Below are 12,886 nucleotides of genomic sequence, written 5' to 3' on the forward strand. Positions count from 1 at the left end.
CCGCTCCACGTGCTCTCTTTCCCGCAGGTTCCGAGGCCGTGCCGGCCGCGGTGAGGCCCCGCCATGGCCCCGCTGAAAGTGCACGGCCCCGTGCGGATGCGCAGCATGCAGACCGGCATCACCAAGTGGAAGGAGGGCAGCTTCGAGATCGTGGAGAAGGACAACAAAGTCAGCCTGGTGGTCCACTACAACGTGGGGGGCATCCCCAAGACCTTCCAGGTGGGTGCTGCCGGGCCGGGCCCTTCCCGGCTATCGGGTGTCGCTGCTCCTTCTTCCTCCTTCCTGAGCGCCGTCCCTCGGTGTGGCCCTGCCTTGAATTACTCAGGTGTGGCGTTACGGCATCGGCTGGATGAGAGGGGCCGAGCAGCAGGTGCAGAGCTGCGGCTCACGTGCTGGCTTTATTGGAATGCGTTCCCTTTCTGTCACGGTGCGTGTGCGGCCTGGAGGTGCGGTGATGTTGAGAGCCGTTCTTCCTTTGCTTTTGACAAAGACCTGCGTCGTTTAGCAACTTGCAGGTCAGCAAACCCCCAAACTTAGTGAAAGAGAGTACGGTTTGTGTTTGGGACGCCTGGTCTTGCTCCCTTAGCCAGCTGAGAAGTCTCAGCAAAGAACCTGAAAGCCTGTGTGTTGCGTTGGGATCAAGGCGTAAGAAAGGCGTGTGCTTTGGATACCTCATACCACTGTAGCTGTAGACTTGATAGCATCAAGACCTGCCCGCCTTGCTATGCGCAGGGCAATAGCTATTGCTATTTCCTTTTGATGGGATCCCAGTGTTTGACCACGGTGCTGCAGTCCTTTATTCCTCTTGTGCCTTCCCAAGGCTCTCGTTTGTGCTCTGTTCTGCCAGGATGAGTTTGTGTGTGGCACAGGAGCGCCTGGAGCTGTGGTTCTGTGGAAGGGTGAGCCCGCCCAGCAGCTGTCTATGCCTACAGGGACAGGCTTTGCTTCTGCCTCTCCTATGGCTCTGGCACTCCTCGGGTCTGTGGGAGCTTGGAGGAGGGTTTCCACTTGAAGGGGACCCATACAGCGAGTCTGATGGACTGGGAAGCGTGGTACCCTGCATCTAGGGACACACAGCAAAGAGGAGGAAATGAGCAGCTCAAGCCTTGGAGCAAGTGGTTTTGTTGGGCTGATGGTTATCTTCCAGCTGGAGCTGCTCTCTGGGCCTGCTCATGTGGAGGTAACACAGGTGCTGGCAGCAGGGAGAGTGGGCTGCCCCCCCGGTGCTGTGCAGCTGTGTCAGCTGGCCCCAGCCTCAGTGCCCTCATTTCAGGTGCACCAAATACTTGGTGATTCTGCTTTACAAGTACCATTCTCTTGTTTGCTTGGTATTTCTTTTCCCCTGGCAAGTTGCTCTGAGACAGCTGTGGGCAGTTTCGCCACCTTTTTGCTTTGGGTTATATTTCTGTTGCTGCCATTTCAATGTTTTGATGAGTTTGCTAGATACGAGGTACGTGCTGTGTGAAACATGTCAGTTACTTTCACCTCCCGAGGTGCTATCACTGACTCTTTGGTGACAGGTACACAGAGACTGTGCTTGGAGTCCTCTCATGTCAGCGTTTTGAATTGAAATACATTGCATTGCCCTGAGATGCCAGGATATCTGTAATCCGTGTGCACAGACCTCTGTTTTAAGTATGTAGGGGAAAAAAAAGAACTCTCATGGATGAACACTGTGTACGGGAGTCAATTTTTGTTCTAAACTTGAGTGAGGTTTGAAGGGGACAAAACAGCTGTGTAGTGAAACTGAGGTTGCCTTGTGATTGGTGTTCATGCCTGTTAAATGGACGTGGTTATTTGGATCAGCTGTGTGGTAATACACAGGTTGGGCCACTTTAGGTGGAGGCTGCAATCTGATGGGCAGCCTCTTGCTCTGCAGTGCCCGATGGCCTTGTCTGTGGTTTCAGCTTGCAATGTAGAGATGTCCCAGTAAGAATGTCATTGTGAAGCAGTGCCTAGATCTTAGGAAAGGCCACAGAAGTGGCAGGGAAATGAATAATTAAGCGCAAAAGGAAGTTGAAAATGAGTTGTGTATGGACTTGTGTAGGGTTGCTTTTCCACAGTATCTCCACCTCCTTGTGAGTGACATAGCAGGAAGCAGCAGTTGGTTCATGTCATGGCACAGCGGAATTATTGGAGAGAAGGAACTCTTAAAATTACTCTCTTGCCTGACCATAACCTCAACTTTTTGACACCATTTGATTGTCACAGTGCTGTACACAGACTAAGCATGTTTCTCACTGACCTACTACCCAGCGAAGTTTTTTCAGCTGTGTCAAATGTGTTTTCCTCTGAGAGAGTTATAAAGTGAGCAGAAGTTTGTGCACAACATATAAAACTCAGAGCTTTAAGACTTTTCATGTCTTGAAATAACATTTTGAATTGGGTATGGGAGCTTCAGGCGGCTGAGGGGGACTGCAGGATGTTTTCATTCCTTTGGTTTAGAAGCATCAAGCTTAACCAGGAATGCAGGGATTGATGAGCCATAGTAGTGCTGCCCTTTGGGTTGTTGTCAGCTCCCAGATGACTGATAGCATTCATTCTGTGAGGCTTAATGTTTGCTGAGAGTGGAGGGGGGGAGGATGTGCTTCTGCCTAAGTGCCTCTTACCCTCTCTCTGGATTCGAAGTGCTCTGTTTGGGTTTGTGTTTTGGCCTCTTTAAAGCGCTTTTACGGTGATGGTCGTTTCTTTGCTTTTCAGCTAAGCCATAACATTAAGTCTGTGACCTTACGACCCAATGGCAGAAAGCTGTGCTGCCTGATGCTGACGCTGAAGGATACCAGCTTCCTGACCATCGATAAGGTACCGCTTAAAGACGCGAATGAGATGCGGATGTATTTGGATGCGGTCCATCAAGACAGGGTTCACACCGGTAAGTGCCCCTCTAGTAATTCACATCAGTGACAGCTTAGAGAAGGTGCAACGCTGCCGTGTGGTTTTTTTTGTTGTTGTTGTGGTTTTTCACCTTTAGCCACCTTTCCTCCTGACGTTACTTTCCGTGCATGTTGTATTTGTGCAGATCTGTCTGGCTCTGACCCCCAGTTTTTGTTGTGTGCCTTTCTCATGATGTGCCTTTGTCACGCTGAACGATGAGCAGAGATGAAACAATCAGGAATTGTTTCTGTTGTGTGTACGTTGGTATTTGAAAAACTCGTGTCTTTATCACACCTGGATAGTCTCTTTTTATTTTTCCACTTTATTTTGGTTGTTTGAAGGATAGGAACTTTACTTCACACTGGGGAAAAATGGCCAATATAAGGGCAATCCATAAACATGTGCTTATGTCTATGCACTCAGAATGTTGTACTGTCTGTTGGCAAGAAATTTGGTGTGTCTCTTCCAAAACCAACTTCAGAATAGCACCTTACACATACAAATGCTGGTCAGTGAAATGAGCATCAAATCAAACGTTGTGTACTTTTCCTGTCAGCTGGGAAACCCTCTCAGGGATCTGGCAGCTTTGGAGGTGTGCTGGGCAGCAGGACCACACAGAAGGAAGCTAATAGGCAATTCTCTTATATAGAGAATCAGGTTTGTTCAACTGTTCACGTTTTTCCTCTTCTCTAATTTTATTTCATTCATTTCCCCCTCTCATTCTCTTATTGCATGTTGTAATAGCACTGTAAATATTTATTTTGCACCCAAAGTCTTTGTGATCTCCAGGGCTTGTAATAGATGTGCACAGGATGGTTGGCAATGGTGCTTCTTGCTTGTAAGGAGACTCAGAGTCTGTTTGCTTTAGGAAGGTCAACATCTGCCTGTAGAAGACCACGTATATTCTTCACACTGAGCTATCAGTCAGCCAAAAGAGAAGCAGCAATTGAAGGAAAGTGTATGGTCGAGGTTTGCTTCTCAGTTTTGAGTATCTTTGTTTATACTGAACGCCTTAAATACGTGGCAACTGAGCAAGCTGTGATCAGTGCAGGTCTTAATGAGTTTAGCACACTTTAGCCAAATGTATACACCGAAGAGCTGACAGCTGAATTTTTGTATCAGAATGGAATTACTGAATTTGTGCCATTCTGCTTTTTTTTAATGTGTGTGTATATCTTGCAGACTTCTCCCTGGAAGTGGTTTTTCTTCAGAAGACTTTAGTTCTTCCTTTTCCCCCCGCCATGGTGTACCTACCAACTTTAATTTACACTCTAATCTCTGTGAATATATCTTTATAGCCCTGAGGGCAAGTATTTTTTGACGTGGTCCCAAAACAAATTTTACATGTTGCTTAAAGGCAGTCTGTCAGTAAAAACTCTTATGGTTGTGTGTACCTTGGTAAGATTAGACACGTTTAGTTTCCACGTGTAAAACTGACACACATTCCTTAGCTCGTTTCGTTGCATCAGCCCAAGGCTGTCAAGGCACTGTTTTAATTGTGTGCTTTTTATATACTTTTAATGCCACCCAGGATTGGTCTGAGGGTGGTTAGGAGTTGTGCTTTGGGTGTTTTCATCTCAAAGCACATAAAGGAGATTTAAATACAAATGCCCAACTGACTTGTCATTGGAACACGGGAAATCTGTTACTGCTGAGGAGTATCACCCTTATGACTTCAGTGAGTACAGTCAGAAGTTTGATAAGCCTAATTAACGTGAAACTCTTACTCTATCACAAGTGGCACCTTTCTGCTTTTGGGTACTACGCTGTGGCAAGTCAAGCAGTGGTGTAAATGCTAGCGTAGGCTCATGGCGGTGGTCGTGTTGTTCACTGTTTTTATTGTCTCTGTTTTGCTTTTGCAGGCTCCTCCCAAAAGGGTGACCGTGGAAAGTAAGGATGAAAATCCATTTCGCAAGGTGCTGGGCACCCCAGCTCGGGCATCTGTTAAGAACTCCAGTGGAACTGGAGCACCTAGCAACAGGGTGAATGTTGCAGCATCTCCAACATCATCAGTCCCCCACAGAACAGGCTTGCTGGAGAGCCGGTAAGAGTGCTTTCCAACTGTGCGTGTGGTGTTGTAAAAGCTTAGGTTTCTAGAGAACTGCAAGTAGAGTTGCTACACGTAGAAAGAAAAACAGTATGCTTCTTCCTCTGGTTTTGCTGTTACTTTGACAAGGATCTTAAAATGTGCTTTTCCAGCCTCTTGCTGGTTACAGGCACTTGAGCTTTATGAACAGCTTTAGAGGTGGGCAGACCAAAGTGCTCTCTGGGTGCCATGTTATAAAAGTGAAAACCATGGGAGACAGGTGGAACATGCAGCACCTAGAAATGCTCTTCTGTTGGAAGAGAATCATTTACTTGCTTTTCTGAAAGAGGATTCAAATTCTTCCCTGTCATTAGTGAAAAGAGGAAAAGAGCACAACCTCCGAGTTCAGAAATGAGTGAAGATTATCCCAAAGAGAACGATTCTTCAACGTAAGTAACTGTTGTTTCTATTTTCTTAATTCAACTCTGTGCATTTGTAAAGGTAGGTTCTTCTGAAGAGACTTTTGGGTGTTTCCTGTCTTGGCAACATAGTGCAGGCCAGCTGCTAGTCGACTTCTGAACACACTGAATGCTTGAAATAAGACTTGCCTTCAGGGTTAATGAGGGAAATACAGCCTGATCTATCTGCTGGTTAGCAGGAGGCCGTGCAGATTTTGTGTCACCTTTTGTAAGCTCAGTCTGGATTGTCCCCTGTATGGCTACATAGCTATAGGTAGCTTTTTTTTCTTGAAATTATTTTGAGGGTTTTTTAAAGACAAATTTCGTAAGTTGTTATTTGGAAACCACCGTCTGTGTGCAGTTGCATTTAATCCTAAGTAAAAAGTCTTGTTTAAATAGTTGGTTAAACTTGTGAGCAAAACTTACCTGTTCACTAGCCCTAACGCCTTTAGTACTTGCCATTAATGCTTTAAAACAAGTCATAAGTGTCAACCAGGCCTATCCTGTCTTTTCTGTAACATCTCTGACTTGCACTCTTATATATCTACAGGAATAATACAGCCATGAGTGATCCAGCATGGAAATACTTAAACAGTAGCAGAGAGAAACAGTTAAAACTGAAGCAAGAGGAGGAAAATAGGACATCAGGTAAAAATAAAAGTAAATCCAGATGATATCTGTTATTTGCTCTGTTGTTGTTCGCTTAGAAAGTTGTTTCAGAGGTTTTCCTGATCTGCTTTTTTTGTGCCACCAACATTCCTGCTTCCTACGGAGCCGTATCTAAGATGTAGGCATCTTTCCTTTGCTTTCAGAGCCTACTCTAGCTTATCTTTCACTGCTGATTAGTGTGACCCTGAGCCCTGTACTTGACTGTTGAGGCCAGTTAGTGCATCTGTCTGTTTGGAAGTTCAACAGGCAGCTTTGTGCTTTGCTCCCAGTTGCCCTTCCCTTTGGGAGGGGTGTCCTATAAACATCTGATAATTTCCTCTCACCCTCTTTCTTGTTTATCTTCAAAACTCTTCTGCTATTAATGCCCGCACAAATTGTGATAGGTCTTTATACTCAGAGTCTGTACTGGTTGCTTTCACTTTGCTACCTCTATCCCAGAAGTTGCAGAGGGAACTCTTTGGGCCAGAGTTTCTGTTCTGTAGCAGAATTCTGTTGGATGTTGGTGCATGTGACAAAGGAAATACTGTAGTACGGACAGAACGTATGTAAGCTACTAAGCACCCCACTGTGTTGATTTTACTTCTCAATACTGAATCTTTCCCCACAAAAAGGAACGTATTGAAGATCCTGCTTTCATGGGGAGCATTGCTGAATGGAACGCATTCCTTTTTGTAGTGCAACTCTGATGGCACAAACTTATGACTAGAGGAGAGGCAAGCAGGGTGGATGTTTCTGTGAATGGAAACTGGGTTTGTGCTATAGAGTGAAAGCTGACATGTGTCTGTGTATGACTGTAAGTTCAGGTGACAGCATTGCAAACTTCCTTTCCTTCATACGGCTACAGTTTGTAGCCATGCAACTTTCAAAACACTTTAAGCTCAGAAATAGGTTGGATTGTGAATGAGTACCTAAATTATGCTGTGCTTCACCGTGACAGACATGGGGTGTTTTTCTGACTCTTGGGAGCATGTTATTTATGTGGCACCATCTGAGGCGCCTTATAATCTCAGGACTTTAATTCTGATTCTGAAATCATCTCATGATGATTTTAGAACAATGAAGCAGTCGTGTTTTGCCCCGAGTGTATAGTAATTCAGCTTGGAATTTGAAGAGGGATGAAAAACTGTTTTCACTTGTGTATGTTTACATCGAATTTGAGAATACTGTATTGGAAATCGTTAGTGGGCTTTCTGTCTTGTGGGTCTGGTATGTTTGAACAAAAGATGGTGATTGTTGTCTGTCAGATAAAGACTTTTAAACGGTTAGTGATAGTTACTTGTAAGTATCATACGTTTCAGTATGGATGTAATGGGGATTGTGGAGTCTCCTGCTATGGAGATACTCAAGACCTATCTGGATGCCTACGTGTGAGACCTATTGTAGGGAATCTGCTTTTAGCAGGGGGTTGGGCTTGCTCTACAGGTCCCTTCCTACCCCTGCAGTTCTGTGATTCTGGTATGAAATTCCATTAAGAATCCTTTTTGTGCACGTGTTATCAATATTGGTGTTAGTACTTCTAAGACACTTGCTTTAATACTTTCTCTAATGTATCTGGAGGATAGTTTTTTAAGAATTTTGAAACCTTTCAGCTACGTAATTTGAAACCATTCGTGTATCATGTAAACATCTGAGGTATGTGTAACAAAGTGACCTACCTCTCTATTTCTCCTTATAAAGGTGTTTTACCGCTGCAGTCATCATCCTATTATGGCAGTAGGTCCTCATCAAAAGAGTACTCCACTAGCAGTTCCACCCTGGACAGGTAGGACTGATTCACTGCCCTGAGCTGTAAATGACAATCCTTCCCCAGGAATTGGGACCTTCTGTTTCCTGTGTGTTTATCATGTGGTACACAGCTTTCATGCATAAAATGTGTATAGCTTAAAATCCCAAGCACTCAGCGTGTTTACAATCGCTCTCCTAATACCTCCCAACTCCAGTACTGCTTTAAATAGATGGACTTTCCAAGATCACTCTTTTATAGTCATTGTAAGCGACTGATCTAGATGATACCTGGAGTGTAGTTGGTTCAAGTGATGCTGCGTGCACTCCTGTAGATGTAAGGAAAACTAACCGAGGAAAGTGTTCTGGACAGAAGTTTGCCTTTTTGTACCTCTTAGTCATTGTGATAGGTGCTAGCTGTCTCCTGTGACTTTGCTGTTCCTTGTCCTCTGTGGTGGTACAGTTGCAGTGTCCTGAAGTGTTACTGTTTCAGGCAGAGCAATAGAAATCCTGCACTTCTTACTCTTTTATGGTTTTAGGTCTAGTGTATCCAGCCAGACTACTTCAGCCAAAAGGAGCCTGGGATTTCTTTCTCAACCTGCCCCTCTTTCTGTTAAAAAAATGAGATCTAATCAAGATTACACAGGGTGGAACAAACCCCGAGTGCCCCTTTCCACCCACCCTCAGCAGCAATTACAAGGGTAGGTTTAATTTTCTTTATCTAGCATGCATGCCTTTGCCATTAGAACGTGCATATTCTTGTTATAATTGCTTCATGGGGAAAAAAAATAATCCTGAAATCAATGAACACTGAGACAGGGAGCACATTTCCTTGTTTGGAAAATACATATTCTTAAATTCACTTCCTGAAATTTTGATATATGTAATAAGTTTAGATAATTGACATTCCTTTCATACTGCTGTCGTGATTCACTTTTATATTGTGTGCACATACACACAGCTTAATATTTTGATTGTTGTAGCTCATGGATGCTTTCCTGACAGACATTGCCTCCTGTAATTGTTCAGCTTAGGGTGAGGGGCAGAAGGACAGCTCCAGTAAAAGCTGTGTGGGGGGTGCCTGGGGTGACGGATGGTCCTATGTGATATCAGTGCTGTTTCACGTGGGCGTGCTGCCACATTTATATACATACCATGTTTAATTTTCTGTTTTTCAGGTTTTCTAACTTAGGAAACACCTGCTATATGAATGCCATTCTCCAGTCCTTGTTTTCAATCCAATCCTTTGCTAATGATTTGCTCAAGCAGGGTATCCCATGGAAAAAAATTCCGCTCAATGCACTTATCAGGTGAAATTCACTTTCTGAGAAGAGTATTTCCTCTTTCATTACTGAGAAACTAGTTTCCTAGTATTGAAGCAACTTTGTGTAGAGGGTGATGTATGTGTGTACACATAGATGTATCTGTCTGTATTCTGGAGCTTTACTTAGGAGGTGGGCTTTTAGGAACTGTAACGCTGAGTAGTTCTTAATATGTTCTGCTTCCAGTGGTAGATTAAAACGTGCAAAAACTTTATTATAGATGCAGAATAACTTAAACCATTATCAGCTAGGGTTTAAGCTGGTCACCAAATCCTGCTGCGTGAGGGCTTATGAATTTTTGGAAGACATGCTTTGTCTAGTAGCTGTGAAAAGCATTGGTGTTCTGCAAATTTAATCTTTCTAACTTCAGGCAAACTCTGGGTACCAACAAACCTCACGTCAAGAAAATCCAAAAGCTTCTGTAATGTGTAAAACAGTCTTTGATCTTTGAAATTTAGAATACATTTGCCATTCAGATTCTGTTATACGTCTATCAAAAAGACAAACTGCCATTTGGATTTGAACTGTGCTCTCTGCTGTTGAGGATTCTCCTCTGACTAACAAGATTCAAAACATCAGAACCATCCCTGCATCCATTTCATTAGCTTGTATTCTTTGGAGTGGCTTCTATTTTTGCTGTATCTTCCTGAAGTCCTTCTATGCTGCTCAGAATCGTACATACGACTGCACTGCAATGATGTGCATTTTGGAAAGTTCTTTCCCTAAATTTTGTAAAAATCATTTCTTATGCTTGTGCCTTGTATATCTAAAGTCAAATTGTGGGCAGAAATTGTGTAACAATACAATAACAAAAAAAAAAGTAAGGGAAAAAAAGGAGCTTTTGACTGTAAAACTTGAACTCAATCATTTATGAAATGGCACCAAAATAAACAACATGTCTCCTATTAGCATAAGTGTTTTCAAAAAGCATTGGTTTTATCTTATTGTAAAACCTATTTCAGATATAAGTTAATAGAGCTCTATAGCACTCTCCTCTCACCTTAGAAGAGTCTGGATGTTTTCATCTGGGTTCTGTTCCAGTGGTGATCTCAAATTAGAATTCAAAATACTCAAAGTGTAAAAGATTATTTTCCATTTCCTGAAATATTTTCATATGAGGCTCCCATGCTGCTTATCACAGGGTAAGACCTTGTAGAAACCCTTCAAATAGGATGCTGTATGTTTTATTGCATCTGTCTGAAGTCCTGGACAGCCCCTCAGTGTCTCATTGCGTTGACTTCTGCAGGCGTTTTGCCCATCTCCTAGCAAAGAAGGACGTCAGCAGCCCTGAGGTGAAGAAGGAGTTGCTCAAGAAGGTGAAAAGTGCCATTTCAGCTACTGCAGAGAGATTCTCTGGGTATATGCAGAATGTAAGTATCATATGGTCTATGTGTATGCTGTTTGTTGTTTGGACTGCACTGAACTCCTGTCAGGCTTCATCTCCATTTGGCAGCGAATTGGGCTTTTGTTTGAATTATGACTGTTGCCTGCCCTCTGCTAGATCTAAACTGTCTTAGTATTGCTGAATGTAATGGAAAGAAATGTAATTTCCCTCATCTACCTGTGAGAGACTCTGATTGGAGTTTCAGAAAATGATTTTGTTGAGATTACCCTGTTTCTAGGATGCACATGAGTTCTTGAGCCAGTGTCTGGACCAGCTGAAAGAGGACATGGAAAAGCTGAACAAAACTTGGAAGAGTGAACCAGTCCCTAATGACGATAGCTCACCCGGACGGGCTTCTGATGATCTCTCAGCTACCAAAGTTTATACTTGCCCAGTTATCAGTAACTTAGAGTTTGAGGTTCAGCATTCTATCATCTGTAAAACGTAAGTATGCTTCAGAGCTTTTCTCATTAGGAAGGGGTTGTGTTTTCTGTGACCTCATCTGCACACTGTAAATAGAAATAAGTTAGCAGTATGTTTTTGGTTTGTTTTTTTAAAGTTACTGAAGCATCAACATTAAAAATTCTCAAATTCATCTTTATCATAAGTGTGAAACGATTTCATTCTGATATGGGTAAAATAGAGCAAGATGCATAGATTCTCTGGGAAGCTACTTTAGCCTGAAAAATATAAATTGTTGGTAATTTCAAGTTTATTTTTTGTCAGGCTTACGTGAGCACATTTCTTTTTTAGGTGTGGTGAAACGGTCACCAAACGGGAACAGTTTAATGACCTCTCCATTGACCTTCCTCGAAGAAAGAAATTGTTTCCTTCTCGGTCCATCCAGGATTCCCTTGACCTCTTCTTTCGGGTACATAGTTCATATACATATATAAACAGTAAACTTGTAGGAGAAATATTGCTTATCATTCTTGCATTAGCAGATGTGTTGTCAAATTCTAAGTTCTGCTATCCGTGCTGCTATTGGGTGCCCTCTGGTCAGATCATGTTGAAGATTAATATGACTTTTAGTATAGCTGCTCTCTTGAGGAGCTTTTATGACAGCCAAAAGACATGTCCTTTCTGTTGAAAACTGTGTGATGCGTTGTTTGTTCTACTAGTCTTTGTTCTGTTTTAACACAGGCAGAGGAAATTGAGTATTCCTGTGAGAAATGCAATGGAAAGTCTGCTGTTGTCACACACAAATTCAATCGGCTTCCCAGGTAATTGTTGACATCTGTTCCTTTCCTTCCTGGAAACACATCCCCAAAAGTGCATGCAGAAGCTCCTCAAAGAAGAAACAGTGGATAAGACATAATATATGGTGGCCAGTATGTGAGGAAGATCCACACGCAGGCAGTAGTTTCTTCACGCTGTTCTTCAGTTTCCTTCTGAAAACCTATGTGCCGAGTTCCCTTTGCAGCACTTCTTCCTTTCTCCGTCACTACACAGGGAGGTCTGAGTTTCCCCCTTTTATTGGATTCTCAGGAGGGAGGTGTGAACAGTAAAGAGATTCTATACATTTAGTATTTAGTGCTCAGTTGACCTGATGTGCAAGACTGAGCTGGGGATGTTCTTATGAGAAGTCACACAGAGGGTTTTGCTTTGGTCTGTTCCTGTGCTGATCTCTGGTTTCTCTCTCAGTAAGCATGGTGCTTCAAGAAAGAGTGCAAACACTTGGAGGATTAATGGCATACTCAGTAGTTTCAGACCTTGTGGTGGGGTTCAATTCATTACTTGGTGGTAGGGATCATTTTCTCGTGGGACGTAAAGCTAAAAGAGAATGTTGGATGCCTTTATCTGGCCAGTGTCCTTGTCCTGTGGTGCATGCTCACACAGAACATGCTAACTTGATGTTCTGCTGAAAGCATAACTTGTGTTTTTTTTAACTAGCTTATGTACTGTCATAGTACTGCAAAACCTTTGTCAAAATATTTGGGTATCAGCACAGTGTAAGTGATGATCCAAATGCCCGATCTAGGTAGCCAGTACAAAGTACAGCATAAGGGGAGAAGGCTCAGTGCAAGAAAGCTTTTGCAAGCTCTTTATACTGTTCTGATCAAAAGCTCTTCTAAAGAAGTGTTATGACAGATAAAATGAGTACGTCTTCCACTGGGCACAGCTCCTGCTCAGCTCTGGGAAGCTGTGTGCTCCCTCTGTCTCTGTCAAATATCTACAAGTAATATATGATCATTCTGGTGTGTTGAACAATAATATTCTGTTTGTTTCCTGTGCCTGTCACCATGTAGCAGGAATAATGTGTTTGATAAGAGCTGCTTGCCTCTGCCTGCCCGAGGAGCAAGGTGGTGCAGATGAAAGCAGAAGGCCTCTTGGCAGCCTGCACCTTGTGCCCAGCTGGGAGGTGGATGGGAGAGTGATTATGCATCTCTTACTAGATAAGAAAGTGATAATAATTCTCTCTCTCTCTCTC

At 43.1% G+C, this 12,886-nt stretch overlaps 1 protein-coding gene across 3 annotated transcripts in view; it reads left to right on the top strand.

Annotated features, from left to right (window-relative positions):
* The window catches only part of USP37 (ubiquitin specific peptidase 37), a 30,414-nt gene that overhangs the window by 289 nt on the left and 17,239 nt on the right, over positions 1-12,886 (top strand). For 2 of the 3 annotated variants that reach the window (XR_003076000.3, NM_001305135.2), the window contains exons 2-14: positions 28-219; positions 2,701-2,872; positions 3,431-3,531; positions 4,737-4,918; positions 5,275-5,349; positions 5,909-6,006; positions 7,705-7,789; positions 8,289-8,450; positions 8,928-9,059; positions 10,318-10,441; positions 10,694-10,899; positions 11,209-11,326; positions 11,599-11,678. Coding sequence is in view for 2 of the 3 variants with exons in the window: in NM_001305135.2 (NP_001292064.1) it covers positions 64-219; positions 2,701-2,872; positions 3,431-3,531; positions 4,737-4,918; positions 5,275-5,349; positions 5,909-6,006; positions 7,705-7,789; positions 8,289-8,450; positions 8,928-9,059; positions 10,318-10,441; positions 10,694-10,899; positions 11,209-11,326; positions 11,599-11,678 (1,691 nt within the window). In the remaining variant the exon portion in view is untranslated. Of the gene's footprint in view, positions 1-27; positions 220-2,700; positions 2,873-3,430; positions 3,532-4,736; positions 4,919-5,274; positions 5,350-5,908; positions 6,007-7,704; positions 7,790-8,288; positions 8,451-8,927; positions 9,060-10,317; positions 10,442-10,693; positions 10,900-11,208; positions 11,327-11,598; positions 11,679-12,886 lie in introns of those variants that run through there. The other variant, XM_040703452.2, reaches the window with a different exon arrangement.

The sequence above is a fragment of the Gallus gallus genome, chromosome 7 (genome assembly GCF_016699485.2).
Source record: "Gallus gallus isolate bGalGal1 chromosome 7, bGalGal1.mat.broiler.GRCg7b, whole genome shotgun sequence".
Classification (NCBI taxonomy): domain Eukaryota; kingdom Metazoa; phylum Chordata; class Aves; order Galliformes; family Phasianidae; genus Gallus; species Gallus gallus.